Genomic DNA, 19065 nt, shown 5'->3' on the forward strand with positions numbered 1-19065 from the left:
AGCGGAATTACTGCTTTTTTTTAAAAAAAAAGAAAGCTGATGAAACACTTACAGTAGATTTAGACTTCTCAGGGGTTTCTGCATTGCCCTTTTTATATTTCAACCACCCTGAAAATTCAAAGAAATTTCTGTCAGACTCAGGTATCAGCCTGGTAGGAAGCACGTGAGAATATACCCTCATGCTAAAAGAAATGTGAAAAGGAAGAAGGAGAAACTCATCAGTGAAACTCAAAGTGGCCAAGTTCCACACAAGGCAGCACTGTCCTGATTTTGGAAATCCCATCCCATGGCCTCAAGAGTTCTAGCCAGAAAGCAAACAAACAAACAAATATGGTTGGAATCAAGTTGATTCTGACTCATGGTGACCCCGTGTGTGTCAGGGTAGAACTGTATTCCGTGGGTTTTCAGTGGCTGATTTTTTGAAAGTAGACTGCAAGGTCTTTCTTCTGAGGTGCCTCTAGGTGGACTTGAACCTCCCACCTTTTGGTTAGCAGTTGAGCATGTTAACCATTTGCACCACCCAGAGGCTCCCAAGTGTTCTAGAGATACATCATATCTTAATTGAGTTATGCAACTACTACACACTGGCTTAGCCTGAGTCTGGCTTTTGAGTTATTTCATGGCCATCACCACACAACCCTGACCCCTACCAGTGGAGTTGCATGGCATGGCTACAGCAGGGCACAGAAGCCTTAGAACATGGGAAGTCCACATCATCTTGCTGAGGAATGACATTTAATATTCAAAATTTAAGTACACATACTCAGAAAAAACTCAAGTGTACACACTCAGTAAGTATATGCCTTGGAGCAAGTGCAAGATAGAAGACATGAACCTGTAAGTCTCTGAGTACAATTATAGTTTAAATATTGAGCATGGATTTTTAGCTAAACAACCTCTAAACGCAAGGCAACCACTTTATCTTCAGCTGAACTGAAGAAACAGGGACTTGTTCCAACAGAGAAGGAAAACCTGGCTTCTTCATAGTTGTTGAGACTTGGCCCTATACTTTGTTTTATGGGTGACTTAAAGGGATTTTGTGCAGCAATTATGATTATACACAATTTTAGTTTACCTACTGACTTTACTAAGTAACCTTTACATATGACGTGTCACCACAATGTTTTAAGGTAAGGAGGATTAAGAATGAAAAAAGCACTGAATTTGGTCAAAGGAGAAAAGGCAGAGAAAGGAATGAATACATCAAGTGTTCCTGCGATGCCTGCTCATAGAAGGCTCCTTGATTCTTGTGTTCTGTTTATACATGGGGTGATCTCTGATTCTTGGTCAACTCTGCAGTTGCCTGGACGAAAACACCCTTGATCGCAGGGAGGATGGGAATACCAATCATTGTCCCCAAACAGTTGCTTGGAAAGACTAGCTGAAGGATAATATCATCCATTCTTATCAGTTTTCAGGGGGGGATTCGGTGGCAGGAATTTAACAGTATAATAGAGCTACCTATCTGGTAAACTAACCAGCTGCAGTCAAATGGATTCTGATTCATGGTAACCCTATGTGTGTCAGAGTACAGCTGTGCTCCTTAGGGTCTTCTTTCTTTCTTTTCTTTTTTTTAACCAATTTCTACATGTATAATTCAGTGACATTGATTGTGTTCTTCACGTTGTACAACCATTATCACTATCCTTTTCCAAATTATCCCACCACCATTAATATAAACTCAGTGCCCCCCTCTAAGCAAAATCTCTCTCTCTTCCTCCCAAATAATAATAATCTTTGATTTCTATGTACTTGCTTATTTCATGTAGGCAAGGTCATTCAATATTTGTTCTTTTGTGGCTGACTTATTTCTCCCTAGGGTTTTCAATGGCTGATCTTTTGGAGGTAGATTGCCAGGCTTTTCTTCCAAGGCATGTCTGGGTGAATTCCAACTTCCAACCTTTTGGCTAGCAGTTGAGTACATTGCCCATTTGCACCACCCGGGGACTCCATACCTACCTAATAGAAGCTTTCTTACAGGTAGGAGACAGAGAGAAATTATTTGAACAACTACTTGCGGTGTTACTTCAATGTACAGTTTGAACAGAGTAGGAACTTACCCCAAATTATTGCAAGAATTATTGGAATCACCAGGAGGCACAGTAACCACGGTAAGTTAGATCCAGATTCTATGGATTAGAACATTGGACATTTCATATGAAAATAAGCAATCTTTAAGATTATGCAAAATATTCTCAGAAATAGCATCAAAGGGGATCAGCTTTTCTTTATATTTTACCCTGGGGATGGGAGAAAGGAGAATATAACTATTAAAAAAAATAATAATAACCTTTTCCTTTGCATTTAGTGTTACTGGTTGGTGTGCATTTCTCAATGATTCCATGTTCACACCTAGAAAAAAATATAGAGGAAATACTAAACACCCTGCTGGACTGATTCCTTGATCATTTCAATGATGCACTATAAATCTGGGGCCATTTTGTTCATTTTTGCATCTCTGCCAAACCTCTTCCTTTAAAGATTCCTAGATTAATATCTAAAGCTGGTACAAGTTTGTAATATAATTTATATGTTCGAATGACAAATGTCTTCAGGAGTCATAAACCACCCGAAGCAATTTCAAAAAAGTTGCATACAACAATAAAATGGCCAAATGATAGCCACTGCCTATGATTCTGCTTAGGGAGCCTGCCCAGCTGGCCATTAGAGGTTGTCAGTTTTAACATCAAGTGGTGATTGGGAGACTCAAGAGGCTCATGTGGGACTGTCTTCAGACAGCCAAACACTGACAATCAGAATGTCTGAGTTCACAGCCTGGCTTTGTCCCTCGCCTAACTGCCTGACTTTGGGCAAGTCACTTAACCTCTGGGAGCATGTATGCTCATAAATAAGAAGGTGATAATAATACCATTCACCTCAAATGGTCGTGGTGAGAAAAAATTAACTGAAGATCATACAGTAGTTAGAACGACTATTACTGTTATTATTTTACTAAGTTATCCCTGTGCTTCCCCCGCATCCTCAAATCCATACCTGTCCTTCCACCACGAGGCCCTCTCAGACATTTGGGGCTGGAAGGAAGAGGCTAGGGTAGCTTCACATAACAACATTTTTCTAGTGAGAAGAGACATCAAGTATTTTGTCCCTACTCTTTAAGCCTACTAGATGAACTCTTAGAAGTTTCTCAAAATGAATTTCAAGTTTTAAGAGAAGAAAATGATAATCCTAAACCTTTATATTCATACAAAATAATATCTTACAAAGCAAAAGCTACTTTCGTAACACATATTATCCAATCTGATCTTCACAGAAATGTGGCAGATGGGACAAGTAATCTTATTGGCATCTTATGAGTGCGTAAACTGAAATTCAGAGATGTTAAGCAATCTGCCCAAACTCACCCAGTTAATCAGCAGAAAAGTGAGCTGGACAATCAGGTTTTCTAACTTTGGATCAAAACCAAGCTCTTTTGGATGAAATACAAGGCCCTTTATGATTTGGCCCTGGCGCCTTCTCCAGCTTCTTCTGTCTCTCTGCAGCTGCTGTTCCCCTGCCTGAAATGCGCTTTCTATCTGTGTGCATGTGCTGGTGCTCTTTTTTTTTTTTTTTTTTTTGAGACTCAAGCCATGTGTCATAGCTTCACCCCCATCTCCCCAGACAGAGTGGAAACACTTTTTTGTATAACTCATAGCACTCTGGCACAAGACTCTTCTGATGCCACATGGTGTTGATACTCAATAACCATTGCCTTTCTTGACTCTCTTTACCTCTAGACTGAGACTCTTGGTGCCAGGAATGTGCCAATAAATAAATAATGTTTGGTGAGTTGATGTTTAAATAAACCAATGGTCATCTGGCTGCTTGGAGGCAAGGGAAGACTACAACCCAAATTTCTGACTCCCAGCCATTGTTTCCTCTCCCTCGGGAGACATCATCCCTCAAGGTCTATCTAGTGTTTTAATCAGAGAAAGACTAAAACTTACGTGATGCAAGGTTCACAGAGGTCGCATGAAGAACCGTTACAAAAAAAGTTTGCTTTACATCTACACTTGGTATTCTGGGTTCGGGTACAGTTTTTTTCCACTTCTAAGCCTAGAAAACCAGTTTGCAAACAATTAATTACAGAAGCTACTTTTAAATGGATTATGAAAATGATGGGCAGAGCTGAATGGATTTCAAATATCCACAGTTTATATCAACAGTCATGCCCATCACACTTTTCATAACACAACTAGTGTTTAAATGCAACACAGGCAACCCCAAGTTGAAATGGCCAGAAATCATCTCAGAGTTTTAAATGGGCAGACAGTCCAGCAACCAAGGCCAGCAATCATCTCATAGGTTTTTAAGTGGACAGACAATCCCACCTTTTTCCCAGATGCCTCACCTGTTCTTCTAGTCTAGAGGCTGGCTACCCAAACTGTGGTATCAACATCACCCAGGAGCTTGCTAGAAATGCAAAATGGCAGGTCCTGCCCTAGACCTACTGAATCAGACTAGTGTCAAGGCCCTCACTTAGAGATTTTGATTTGTTTACAGCCATGGTTGAACAACATTGATTTAGACCCTGATTAGGGACAAGAGTCTTTTTCATCCAGAGGCTTCTTCTCTGTGCATGTATCTTCAGGCTTCCACAATCTTTCTGGCCAAGAACAAGAGCCATCACACAAGTATCAGTCAAGGTAGAGAACAAATCATTTCTGCTGCTTTAATTGGCCCTGATGAACCCTATTCACAGGGTCCATATTCAGTCATTCTCCTATCTCTGGGAAAATTGCTTAGATTCAGTCCATAAAAATGGTTCTACATGGAGTATCATGACTAGTCTCTTTCGATTGCTTTTTAAGACACTTACCATGTTCTTCATCACAAAAGTCACATCTGCGGCAGTAATCTAAATAATTTTTCTCTTCTGTGTACTCCTGCCCTTCTTTGCAGGGCGTACAGCTAGGGTGTCCTTCATTGTCTTTGCAGTCAGCAGTTTTCCATGTGCCTGTCCAAGACAAAGGGGGCAAGTGTTTGAATGTTAAGAGCTCATGCAAGAGCATAGGAAGTATGAAAGAATGACCATAAAAACTACCAAAATGGGGAGTTAGGCTGTTGTTGTTCGGTTCTGTTGAGTTGATTCTGACTCACAGCAACCCCATATGACAGGCTAGACCTGCCCTGGAGGGTTTCCTAGGCTGTAATCTTTCCAGAAGCAAATCTCCAGGTCTTTCTTCTGGAGGTCTTTCCCTGGTTAGAATCACCAACCTTTTGGTTACCAGATGAGTGCTTAACTGTCATGCCACCCGGACTCTTTGTGAGTTAGGCTAGTGATATATAAGTACAAGAGGGAGAGCTCGATTATTGTATAAATCACGTCAAGAGACAAAAAATCTCCCGACAAAAGTAAAAAGGAATGACTGAAGGAATCTGCCTGCAGAAATAGAATGATTAACAATAATCTGTTTCTGTCAAGTCGATTCCAACTCATGGTGAATCCATGTGTTACAGAGTAGAACTCCTTCACAGGATTTTCTTGTCTGTAATCTTTATGGGAGGATCCCTGGTGGTACAGTGGTTAAAGTGCTTGGCTGCTAACTGAAAGTTCGGCATTTTGAACCTATCAGCCGCTCCACAGGAGAAAGATGTGGCAATCTGCTGCCACAAAGAAGCAGTTGGAAACCCTATGGGGCAGTTCTACTCTGTCCAGTAGGGTCACTATTAGTAAGAATCGAATCAATGGCCATGGTTTTGGTTTGGTTTTTGGATAATCTTTATGGAAGCAGGTTGTCAAGCCTTTCTTTCTTGGCAGAGAATCAAGAAGAAAAAACCAGAAAATATGAAGGAACACCTAAGAGAAAAGCACTAAAAGTGACTCTAATTATTAGTGACATAACTAATTAAAAAAAGAAAATAGTCAAAGTCTAATCAGTTCCACTACCACCTACGTGGGTTTGAACTGCCAACCTTTTACTTAGTAGTAGAGCGCAAACCATTTGTGCTACCCGGGGAACTTGATTAACAGTGTTGCTGTTGTTAGTTGCCCTAGAATTGATTCCAACTCATGGCGACCTGTTGATTAACAATGTTGTTTTTCGGTGCCATCGAGTCAATTCCAACTCATAGCAACCCATGTGACAGAGTAGAACTGCCCCATAGGGTTTTCTTGGCTGTAATCTTTATGAAAGCAGATAGCCAGGTCTTTCTCCTGTGGAGCTGCTAGATGGGTCCAAACCACTAACCTTTTGGTTAAAAGCCTAGTACTTAACTGTTGAACCACCAGGATTAACAATAGGAGTGTATAAAAAGGGGAGACTTAGAATGGCCAAGTGACCAAAAAAGCAGTGCTTTGACTGATTAACTTTTTGAGTTAATTAACTTTTTGAGTACATATGGTGGAGATGGTTGCCACTGGCCACTGAGATGACTTAACTAATTCACCTTGCTTTGACTTCTCATTTACTCTCCAAAGTCTACGAATATTGATAAGTGATAGTGTACTGTAAGGTAAAGAGCATGTTCTGAAGACCTTGGTCAATCCCTCAGTAGCTGTAAGATCTCTAACAAAGTGCTTACCTTAAGTCTAACTTTCTTCATCCCCATGATGGGGATAATAATACTTGTCTTACATTGCTGTCAGAACTGCACAGGGCCTGCCACTTAGTAAGCAATCACAGTTCCCTTCCCTTTCCCCTTTCCTTCTATTCCTTTTCTATCAAGGGGCACAGTCAGTTTTGATAGGCAAACCTGAACATATTTATTATGCAAAATTTATAAAATTTAGCTGGCAGAGCCAAGATGGCACCCTAGACAGACACATCATGCTTTCCCTCTGCAGCAAAGACCTGAAAAACTAAGTAGAATAGTTACAAACATCTATCCTGGAAACCTAAGTATCAAAAGAAGGGATAAACAACTAAATCAAAGACCAAATGGAAGAAGAAACTGAACAAAAACAAAGAATGAGGAGAGATATGGAGTGGAGATCACCAGCCAACTACATGGCACAAGCTTCTTCATCTTGTAGCACAGCCAGAAATGACCCCAGGCAGGGAGTACAGGAGGGAAACTCTATGGAGCTCCTAACAAGAGCTACGGCACCTGCCCCCATATGCTACACCCCCCTTCCTATTGGTTCTTGCAGTACCACCATGGCTAAAGCATCCTCGGCTCAGGCCTGCCACTGCACTGGGCTTGCACTGCCCCTCCCTTTCTGCCACTCTACCATTCCCCATCTGACACCCCTGCCTCTCTGGTGAGGGGGTGTGAATGCTCCCATGCCACTGGACGAACACGAGGAGGTAGACAGCACCAGCACAGTCTGCCCTCAGCCACCTTGCCAAACCAGTGTACAGCAAAGTAGGCTGACCCTGCCTGCTGCTGCCCTGCACACCTGGACAAGGTGGTGAGAGCTATTGTGCCCACAGATGAGCAAGTAGAAAGCACACCCAGCCTGCCAACCCTGACATATTAAAACAAAACAAAGAAGCAGGACAAATCAAACAAACACACAATCAATAAATACAGAAAAAAGTACCTTAATGTCTCAGAGACAGCAGACAATATCGGGGCATATAAAAAACCAGGACAAAATGGCTCCGGTAGTGACCAAAATAAACAGATGACCTTCTGGTGGAAGGCAAGGCAGTGGAACTACCTGATATGGAATTCAAAAGACTAATATTTAGGGCCATCCAAGAGATGAGGAAACCCTGGTGGCGTAGTGGTTAATTGCTACAGCTGCTAACCAAAAGTTTGTCAGTTCGAATCCACCAGGCACTCCCTGGAAACTCTATGGGGCAGTTCTACTCTGTCCTTTAGGGTCACTATGAGTTGGAATCTACTCAACGGCAATGGGTACGAGTAAGAGATTAGGAAAGAGATGAAGAAAAACACAGGCAAAGCCAAGGAAAAAAGTAGATAAATTATGGAAAACAAAGATAAAACCATTGAAAACATAGCTAAAATCAAGGATAACACAGACAAACAATAGGATTCAGAAAACTATACAAGAACAGAATGTCAAAACAAATAAACAATTAGAAATCATATGAAAATAGCAACTAGAAATCCAAAAGATAAACAACAAAATTTCAGAAATGGACAATTCAATATAAGGTTTTAGGGGCAAATTTGAAAAAATGAAAGACAGAATCAGTGAGACCGAAGACAAATCCATGGATACCACTATGAGGAAAAATCAGAGAAAAGAATGAAGAAAACCCAAGAATTATGTGGGACATAGTCAAGAGCAAAAATTTGCACCAGGACAGGGGGAGAAAATGGAAAACACAAAGAAGATTGCTGAAGATTTGCTGGCAGAAAATTTCCCGAGTATCATGAAAGAAGAAAAGCTGACCAGCTAAGAAATTCAATGAACCCCATACAGGATAGACTCCAAAAGAAAGTCACCAAGACATATCAAAATCACACTTGCCAAAACCAAAGACAGAGTCCTGAGAGCAGCTTGAGGAAAAATGAAAAGTCACAAAGGGCAAACAGTAAGTCTAAACTCTGATTACCTGGCAGAAACTACAAAGGCAAGAAGGCAATGGGATGACATATATATAAAACCTTTAAAGAAAAAAACTGCCAGCCAAGGATAATATATATGGCAGAACTCTCTCTCAGATACGATGGTGAAATTAGGACATTTCCAGATAAACAGAAATTAAGGGAATTCATAAAAACTAAACCAAACTTACAAGAAATATTAAAGGAAGTCCATTGGTTAGAGAACCAACAACATCAAACAACCGGAGTCTAGGACACATAACAGTATCAGCCAGATACCAACATAGGTAAAGAGCTCTCAATAATAAAACAAAATTAAAAGACTTAAACCAGGGAGACAGAGATATCAATCTGTAAAATAATGACAAGGTCAAAACAATAAAAGGGGGAATAAATGGTGTAAGTATAGAACTTTCAAACGGAGAGGAAGTCAAAGTGATATCAAGTTAATAAAAGACGGGTTCAAACTTAGGAAGATACGGGTAAATTTCAAGGTAACCTACTCCTCACAGTAAAAAAGAAGAAAAATATAAAGTCTACGTAAACTTAAATCTGTAAAAATGAAAAAAAGAAAAGAAAATCCAAAACCAAAAGGTACTCAGCACAGGAGAGTAAGAGGAACAAAGAAAACGTCAGCACCACACACACAAAAAAAGATACAACAATATGACAGCAGTAAACTCATACATATCTGTCTTAGGCTGGGTTCTCTAGAGAAGCAAAACCAGTAAAGCATATATATATATATATAAATATATATATATTTATATCAAGGAAATGACTCATGCATTTTCGGAGGCTGAAACATCCCAAATTGATGGGTCAGAACATAGGCTTCTCCTGATTCATGTAGCCACAAGGGTTGGTGAACCCAAGATCCACAGGTCAGAGAGCAGAGTTCTTGCTCACAGGCTGCAAAGATCGATGAATCCAAGGATCAGCAGACAAGACCACAGGTAAGCTGCTGGCTCAAGTCCCAAGGACCGGAGTCAGATGAACAGGAGTCAGCTGCAGGACTCGGCACGAGCAAAAAGCCACCGAGCCTTGCCAGAATGTCCACTTATATTCAATGCAGGCCACACACTGAAGGAAACTACCTTTCAGCTGATGGGCTACTCACAGCAGATCCCATCATGGGGATGATCACATATCAAGTTTCAACATGGAAGTGATCACCACATTATATGACTGCCAAAACACTGAGAATCATGGCCCAGCCAAGCTGACACACAATCTTAACCATCATACTATCGACAGTCACACTGAATGTAAATGGCTTAAATGTGCCTGTAAAAAGAGATTGAAAAAATACAAAACATTTACTGTGATCACAGTGCCATAAAAGTAGTAATCGATAACAAGAACAGCAATGAAAAAAATCAAATACAAGGAAACTGAATAACATCTTACTTAAAAAAACAACTGAGTAGTAGAAAAAATCAAAGAGGGAATCAAAAAATTCTTAGAATCAAATGAGAATGAAAGCACGTCATACCAAAACCATTGTGACACAGCAAAGGCAGTGCTCAGAGGTCAATTTTAGCAATAAATGCACACATTAAAACAGACACATGGGCCAAAATCCAAACATTAACCCTACAACTTGAACAAATAGAAAAGCAAAAGAAGTCCACAGCGACCAGAAGAAAGGAAATAATAAACATTAGAGCAGGAATAAATGAAATAAAACCAAAACCTACTGCTGTTGAGTCGATTCTGACCCATAGCGGCCGTATAGGACAGAATAGAATTGTCCCACGGGGTTTCCAAGGAGTAGCTGGTGGATTCAAACACCTGACGTTTTGGTTAGCAGCCGAGCTCTTAAGCGCCATGCCACCAGGGCTCCAAATGAAATAGAGATCAGAAAAACAATAGAATCAACAAGACTGAAAGTTGGTTTTTTGAAAAGATTAACAAAACTGAGAAACCGTTGGTAAACCAACAAAAGAAAAACAGGAGAGAAAGCAAATAACCCACATGAGAAATGAAATGGGGGACATTACAACAGAACTGACTGAAATTAAAAGGATCATAACAGAATACTATGAAAAATTGTACTCCAACATAATTGAGAACCTAGAGGATATGGACAAATTTCTGGAAATATACTGCCTACCTACCTAACACAAAATGAGAGAAAATCTGAACAGACCATCTAAACAAAGAAAATATCGAAGAGGGTATAAAAAAAACTCGTAACAACAACAACAAAAAAAACCCCGGCCCAGATGGCTTCACTGGAGAATTCTACCAAATATTCAGAGAAGGACTTACACCAGTACTATTCAAACTATTTCAAAGCATAGAAAAGGAAGGAACAATCCCAAATTCATTCTGTCAGATCAACACAACCGTGACACCAAAGCCAGGCAAAGACACCACAAAAAAAGAAAATTACAGACTAATATCTCTCATGAATATAGATGCAAAAATTCTCAAAAAATTCTAGCCAATAGAACTCAGCATTATACAAAAAAAAAAAAAAACACCACAACCAAGTGGGGTTCATACCAGATATGCAAGTATAGTTCAGCATTAGAAAATCAATCAATGTAAGCCACCACATAAATAAAACAAAGGAATCACATGATCATTTCAATTGACACAGAAAAGGGCATTTAAGTCCAACACCCATTCCTTATAGAAATGCTCAATAAAGTAGGAATAGAAGGGGAATTTCTCAACATAATAAAGGGCATCTATAAAAAACCCACAGCCAAAATCATTCTCAATGGAGAAAGACTGAAAACATTCCCCTTGAGAATGTGAACAAGACAAGGATGCCCTTTATCACCACTCCTATTTATCATTGTGCTGGAAGTTCTAGCTAGAGCAATAAGGCAAGAAACACAAATAAAACGCATCCAAATTGGAAAGAAGTAAAACTATCCTATTCGCAGATGATATCCCACACACAGAGAACCCTAAAGATTCCACAGGAAAACTACTGGAACTAATAGAAAGATTCAGCAGAGTAGCAGGATACAGTATAAAAAAAAAAAGACACACAAAAATCACTTGGACTCCTATAAACCAACAAAGAGAACTTCAAAAAGGAAATCAGGGGAGAAAAGTACCATTTATAATACCCAGTAAAAAGACAAAGGGGCCCTTTTTTTTAGTGGCACAGCAGTTAAGCATTTGGCTGCTAACCAAAAGGTCAGCAGTTCAAATCCACCAGCTGCTCTTTGGAAACCCTATGGGCAGTTCTATTCTGTCCTACAGGGTCGCTAAGAGTTGTAATCAACTTGATGGCAACAGGTTTGGGTTTTGGTAAAAAGATAAAATACTTAAGAATGAATCTAACCAGGGATGTAAAAGACCTGTACAAAGAAAACTACAAAACACTAATTTCATGAAGCCAAAAGATACCACATAAATGGAAAAACACACCATGCTCGTGGATGTGAAGACTCAATGTTGTGAAAATGTCCATCCTAAATGAAAAGATCTACAGATATGATGCAATCCTGATCCAAATACTAACAGAATTCTTTATGGAAATGGAAAAACTAATCACTAACCTTATATGGAAAGGAAAGAGGCCAAGGAAACAAAGCATAATAGAAGAAAAAGAACAAAGTAGGAGGTCTCACACTCCCCAATCTCGGAACCTACTATACAGCCACGGTAGTCAAAGCAGTCTGGTACTGGTACAAGGACAGACACATAGATCAATACAACAGAATTGAGAACTCTGACATAATTATAAAGCCATCCACCTATGGTCTGCTGATCTTTGACAAAGGACCAAAGTCCATTAAATGGGGGAAAGACATTCTTTTTAACATATGGTGCTGGAAGAACTAAATGTTCATCTGTAAAAAAATGAAACAGGCCCATACCTCACACCATACACAAAAATTAACTCAAAATGGATCAAAGACCTAAATATAAAACCTAAAATAATAAAGATCATGGACAAAAAATTAGGGGCCCTAATACGTGGCATAAATTCAATACAAACCATGACTAACAATGCACAAACACCAGAAGATAAACTAGATAACTGGGAACACCTGAAAATTAAACACTTCTGCTCTTCAGAAGACTTTGCCAGGGGGGCGGAGCCAAGATGGCGGAATAGACAGATGCTTCCGGTGAGCCCTCTTTACAACAAAGACGAGAAAAAACAAGTGAAACGAGTATATTCGTGACAAGCTAGGAGCCCTGAGCTTCAAAGGCAAGCTTAGAAAATGAACTGAGGGGCAGGGGAGGAAGAGGTCGTTCAGAAGCGGAGAGGAGTTGCCAGACCTGAATCGTGGGGAGCCCTCAGGCACCATTCCCAGAGCAGTGGTGGCAACTGGCTCGTACTAGCATTTTGCCGCAGTTTTCTCAGGGAGAAGCAGCCAGCCACACAGCCTACCCATACCTCTGGAACCAGAGAAGAGCGGCACGCTCGGCAAAAGCAGAGTACTTGTGCGTATTTTCCCGCATCCCCCTGCCCACAAGCTGGCTTCAGTGGCTGAATTCCCTGGGCCTGAAATAGGCCCTGTTGGGTGCCTAGAGCCCCCCTCCAGGCCTTGAAGAACGAAAAAAATTGCAATTGGGGAAAAGATAATTTGCCAGCTCCACTAACTGGGGGAGCTCAGGACAGAAGCAGTTTCTGTCCAGGCATAAATGGTCCGTGGACCTTGAGAACTTTTCCCTTCTGCATGGACATGTGTGGGCCTATTTCGGGAGAATACACCCTTGTTGTCAGACTCCAACCGTTTCAGCTGTGCAGTGGAGAGATGTGTGTTTGATGTTTGACATTGCCTATTAAACAAGGTCCTCACCTACCCACATAAGGTCACCCAGCCACCCATGACAGGGGTCCAAGGATAATTGGTACCTCCCAGTCCTTACAACCAAAAACTTTGGGTGCCCCTTGTTGGTCTGCAGAACCCACCCACCCGCACACTCTAGGGAACAGGGACATGCTTTCCTCAGAGACACTCAGGGGTCGGTTCTCAGCCCCCTGCATTGTTCAGAGCATGACCCTCTGCTGCAATCCGGTACCAGTATATACGCCAATCACCCCTGCCCCTCTAAGACTGTAGGACAGAGCCTGTACCACACACTTGATGATCAGCTATCTGGAAACCTGAGCTGAATTCATACAAGAAAACAGAATGGACATTTAGACTGATGTACCTGATAACAGCTCTAGCCAGCTGGGGACAGGACGTCAGAGCCCGAAAGGCAAAAATAATCAAGCTAGCTCACTCAAGCAACCCATCTGGGTATATCAAAACAAAACAAAGCAAGAAGCTACGACACAGTAAGCAAGCATAAACTAATACAATAACTTAAAGATGGCTCGGAGACAACAGTCCACATCAAGTCACATAAAGAAATAGACCATGATACCTCAACAGGCTCTCAAAACAAAGAATCCAGGGATCTTCTAGATGAAAGTACGTTCCTGGAATTACCAGATGCAGAATACAAAAGTGTAATATACAGAACCCTTCAAGACATCAGGAAGGAAACGAGGCAATACGCAGAGCAAGCCAAGGAACATAAGATAAAGCAATTGAAGAAATTAGAAAGATTATTCAGGAACATAATGAAAAGTTTAATAATCTGGAAAAATCCATAGACAGAGAGCAATCAGAAATTCAGAAGATTAACAATAAAATTACAGAAGTAGACAACTCAATAGAAAGTCAGAGGAGCAGAATTGAGCAAGTAGAAGCTAGAATTTCTGAACTCGAAGATAAATCACTTGGCACTAATATATTTGAAGAAAAATCTGATAAAAGAATTAAAAAAAAATGAAGAAACCTTAAGAATCGTGGGACTCTATCAAAAGAAATAACCTACAAGTGATTGGAGTACCAGAACAGGGAAGGATAACAGAAAATACCGACAGAATTGTTGAAGATTTGTTGGCAGAAAACTTCCTTGATACTGTGAAAAATGAGAAGATATCTATCCAAGACGCTCATCAAACTCCACATAAGGTAGGTCTTAGAAGAAAGTCACCAAGACATATTATAATCAAACTTACCAAAACCAAAGATAAAGAGAGAATTATAAGAGCAGCAAGGGATAAACGAAAAGTCATCTACAAAGGAAAGCCCGTAAGAATAAGCTCAGATGACTCAGCAGAAAACATGCAGGCAAGAAGGCAATGGGATGACATATTTAAAAAATTGAAGGAAACAATTGCCTGCCAAGAATCATATATCCATCAAAACTGTCTCTTAAATATAAAGGTGAAATTAAGACATTTCCAGATAAACACAAGTTGAGGGAATTTGTAAAAACCAAACCAAAACTACAAGACATACTAAAGGGAGTTCATTGGTTAGAAAATCAATAATATCAGGTATCAACCCAAGACTAGAACACTGGGCAGAACAACTGAAAGTCAACCCAGACAGGGAAATCAAAAACAACAAAGCAAGATTATAAAAAAAAAAAGCTCAAAACAGGGTAACAGCGATGTTATTATATAAAAGAAGATAACATTAAAATAATAAAGAGGGACTAAGAAATGTAACCATACACCTTCCATATGGAAAGGAAGATACGGTGATACAAAGATATAAAAGTTAGGTTTATATTTGGAAAAATAGGGATCAATAGTAAGATAACCACAAAGGAGACAAACTATCCTACTCATCAAAACAAAATACAAGAAGAAAATAGAGAAATCAGCAGAAACAAAATCAACAACAACAAATATGAGTAAAGGACAATATATAATCTACTCAGCACATAAAATAAAGTGGGAAAAAGAAACTGTCAACAACACACAAAAAAAGACATCAAAATGATAACACTAAATTCATACCTATCCGTAATTACACTGAATGTAAATGGACTAAGTGCACCAGTAAAGAGACAGACAGTGGCAAAATGGATTAAAAAACAAGATCCATCTATATGCTGCCTACAAGAGACACACCTTAGACTTAGAGACACAAACAAACTAAAACTCAAAGGATGGAAAAAAAATATATCAAGCAAACAACAATCAAAAAAGAGCAGGAGTGGCAATATTAATTTCTGACAAAATAGACTTTAAAGTTAAATCCATCAGAAGGGATAAGGAAGGACACTCTATAATGATTAAAGGGACAACACACCAAGAAGATATAACCATATTAAATATTTATGCACCGAATGATAGGGCTGCAAGATACATAAAACAACTCTATCAGCATTGAAAACTGAGATAGACAGCTCTGCAATAATAGTAGGAGACTTCAACACACCACTTTCGGTGAAGGACAGGACATCCAGAAAGAAGCTCAATAAAGACACAGGAGATCTAAAAGCCACAATCAATCAACTTGACCTCATAGACATATACAGAATACTCCACCCAACAGCAACCAAGTGTACTTTCTTTTCTAGTGCACATGGAACATTCTCTAGAATAAACCACATATTAGGTCATAAAGCAAGCCTTAGTAGAATCCAAAACACTGAAATATTACAAAGCATCTTCTCTGACCATAGGGCCATAAAAGTAGAAATCAATAACAGGAAAATCAGGTAAATCAAACACCTGGAAACTGAGCAGTACCCTGCTCAAAAAAGACTAGATTATAGAAGACATTAAGGATGGAATAAAGAAATTCAGAGAATCCAATGAGAATGAAAACACTTCCTATCAAAACATTTTGGATACAGCAAAACTGGTGCTCAGAGGCCAATTTATATCAGTAAATGCACATACAAAAAGAAGAAAGGGCCAAAATCAAAGAATTATCCCTGCAACTTGAACAAATAGAAAGAGAGCAACAAAAGAAACCCACAGGTAGCAGAAGAAAACAAACAATAAAAATTAGAGCTGAACTAAATGAAATAGAAAACAGAAAAACAATTGAAAGAATTAATAAGTCCAAAAGCTGGTTCTTTGAAAAAACCAACAAAATTGATAAACCACTGGCCAAACTGACAAAAGAAAAACAGGAGAGGAAGGAAATAACCCCAATAAGAAATGAGACGGGCGATATTACAACAGACCCAACTGAAATTAAAAGAATCATATCAGATTTCTATGAAAAATTATACTCTAACAAATTTGAAAACCTAGAAGAAATGGATGAATTCCTAGAAACACACTACCTACCTAAACTAATACAAACAGAGGTAGAACAACTAAATAGACCCAGAACAAAAGAAGAGATTGAAAAGGTAATCAAAAAATTCCCAACAAAAAAAAGCCCTGGTCCGGATGGCTTCACTGCAGAACTCTACCAAACTTTCAGAGAACAGTTAACACCACTACTACTGAAGGTATTTCAGAGCATAGAAAAGGATGGAATACTGCCAAATTCATTCCGTGAACCCACCATATCCCTGATACCAAAACCAGGTAAAGGCACCACACACACAAAAAAAATTATAAACCTATATCCCTCATGAACTTAGATGCAAAAATCCTCAAGAAAATTCTAGCCAATGGAATTCAACAACATATCAAAAAAATAATTCACCATGACCAAGTGGGATTCATAATAGGTATGCACGGATGGTTCAACATTAGAAAAACTATTAATGTAATCCACCACATAAATAAAACAAAAGACAAGAATCACATGATTTCATCAATTGATGCAGAAAAGGCATTTGACAGAGCTCAACACTCATTCATGATAAAAAAAAAAACCTCTCAGCAAAACAGGAAAGAAGGAAAATTCCTCAAAATAATAAAGGGCATTTATACAAAGCCAACAGCCAACATCACCCAAAATGGAGAGAGCCTGAAAGCATTCCCACTGAGATCGGGAACCAGACACGAATGCCCTTTATCACCACTCTTATTCAACATTGTGTTGGAGGTCCTAGCCAGAGTAATTAGGCTAGATAAAGAAATAAAGGGCATTCAGATTGGCAAGGAAGAAGTAAAATTATCTCTATTTGCAGATGACATGATCTTATACACAGAAAACCTAAGGAATCCTCCAGAAAACTACTGAAACCAATAGAAGAGTTCAGCAGAGTATCAGGATACAAGATAAACATACAAAAATCAGTTGGATTTCTCTACACCAACAAAAAGAACATCGAAGAGGAAATCACCAAATCAATGCCATTTGCGGTAGCCCCCAAGAAGATAAAATACTTAGGAATAAATCTTACCAGAGATGTAAAAGACTTATACAAAGAAAACTACAATACACTTCTGCAAGAAACCAAAAAAGACTTACATAAGTGGAAAAACATACCTTCCTCATGGATAGGAAGACTTAACATTATAAAAATGTCTATTCTACCAAAAGCAATCTATACATTTAATGCAATTCCGATCCAAATTCCGACGACATTCTTTAATGAGATGGAGAAACAAATTGCCAACTTCATATGGAAGGGAAAGAGGCCTGGATAAGTAAGGCATTACTGAAAAAGAAGAACAAAGTGGAAGGCCTTACTTTACCTGACTTTAGAACCTATTACACCACCACAGTAGTCAAAACAGCATGGTACTGGCACAACAACAGGTACACAGACCAATGGAACAGAATTGAGAATCCAGACATAAATCCATCCACATGGGAGCAGTTGATATTTGACAAAGGCCCCAAAACAGTTAAACGGGGAAAAGACAGTCTTTTAAACAAATGGTGCTGGCATAACTGGATATCCACCTGCAAAAAAATGAAACAGGACCCATACTTCACACCATGCACGAAAAATAACTCAAAATGGATCAAAGACCTAAATATAAAATCTAAAATGATAAAGACCATGGAAGAAAAAATACGGACAACATTAGGAGCCCTAATACATGGCATAAACAGTATAGAAAACATTATAAAGAATGTAGAAGAAAAACTAGATAACTGGGAGCTCCTAAAAATCAAACACCTATGCTCATCCAAAGGCTTCCCCAAAAGAGTAAAAAGACTACGTACAGAATGGGAAAATGTTTTTAGCTATGACATTTCTGTTCAGCACCTGATCTCTAAAATCTACATGATACTGCAAAAACTGAACTGCAAAAAGACAAATAACGCAATTAAAAAATGGGCAAAAGGTATGAATAAACACTTCACTAAAGAAGACATTCAGGGAGCTAACAGATACATGAGGAAATGCTCACGATCATTAGCCATTAGAGAAATGCAAATCAAAACTACAATGAAATTTCATCTCACTCCAACAAGGCTGGCATTAATCCAAAAAACAAAATAATACATGTTGGAGAGGCTGTGGAGAGACTGGAACACTTATACACTGCTGGTGGGAATGTAAAATGGTACAACCACTTTGGATATCAATTTGGCACTTCCTTAAAAAGCTAGAATGGAACTACCATATGACCCAGCAATCCCACTCCTCGGAATATATCCTAGAGAAATAAGAGTCTTTACACAAACAGATATATGCACACCTGTGTTTATTGCAGCGCTGTTTACAATAGCAAAAAGATGGAAGTAACCAAGGTGCCTATCAATGGATGAATGGATAAATAAAGTATGGTATATTCACACAATGGAATATTACACATCGATGAAGAACAGTGAGGAATCTGTGAAACATTTCATAACGTGGAGGAACCTGGAAGGCATTATGCTAAGTGAAACTAGTCAGTTGCAAAAGGACAAATATTGTATAAGACCACTATTATAAGAACTTGAGAAATAGTTTAAACTGAGGAGA

The 19065-nt window shown here is 39.2% G+C and overlaps 1 protein-coding gene across 2 annotated transcripts in view; it reads right to left on the reverse strand.

Annotated features, from left to right (window-relative positions):
- Positions 1-19065, reverse strand: part of FAS (Fas cell surface death receptor) — a 58434-nt gene that overhangs the window by 9937 nt on the left and 29432 nt on the right. For both annotated transcript variants that reach the window (XM_010589125.3, XM_023546942.2), the window contains exons 3-7: positions 4817-4954; positions 3945-4053; positions 2291-2352; positions 2061-2129; positions 53-108 (exon numbers count right to left, since the gene is read on the reverse strand). In XM_010589125.3, coding sequence (XP_010587427.1) covers positions 53-108; positions 2061-2129; positions 2291-2352; positions 3945-4053; positions 4817-4954 — 434 coding nt within the window. The remainder of the gene's footprint in view (positions 1-52; positions 109-2060; positions 2130-2290; positions 2353-3944; positions 4054-4816; positions 4955-19065) is intronic.

The sequence above is a fragment of the Loxodonta africana genome, chromosome 16 (genome assembly GCF_030014295.1).
Source record: "Loxodonta africana isolate mLoxAfr1 chromosome 16, mLoxAfr1.hap2, whole genome shotgun sequence".
Taxonomy (NCBI): Eukaryota; Metazoa; Chordata; class Mammalia; order Proboscidea; family Elephantidae; genus Loxodonta; species Loxodonta africana.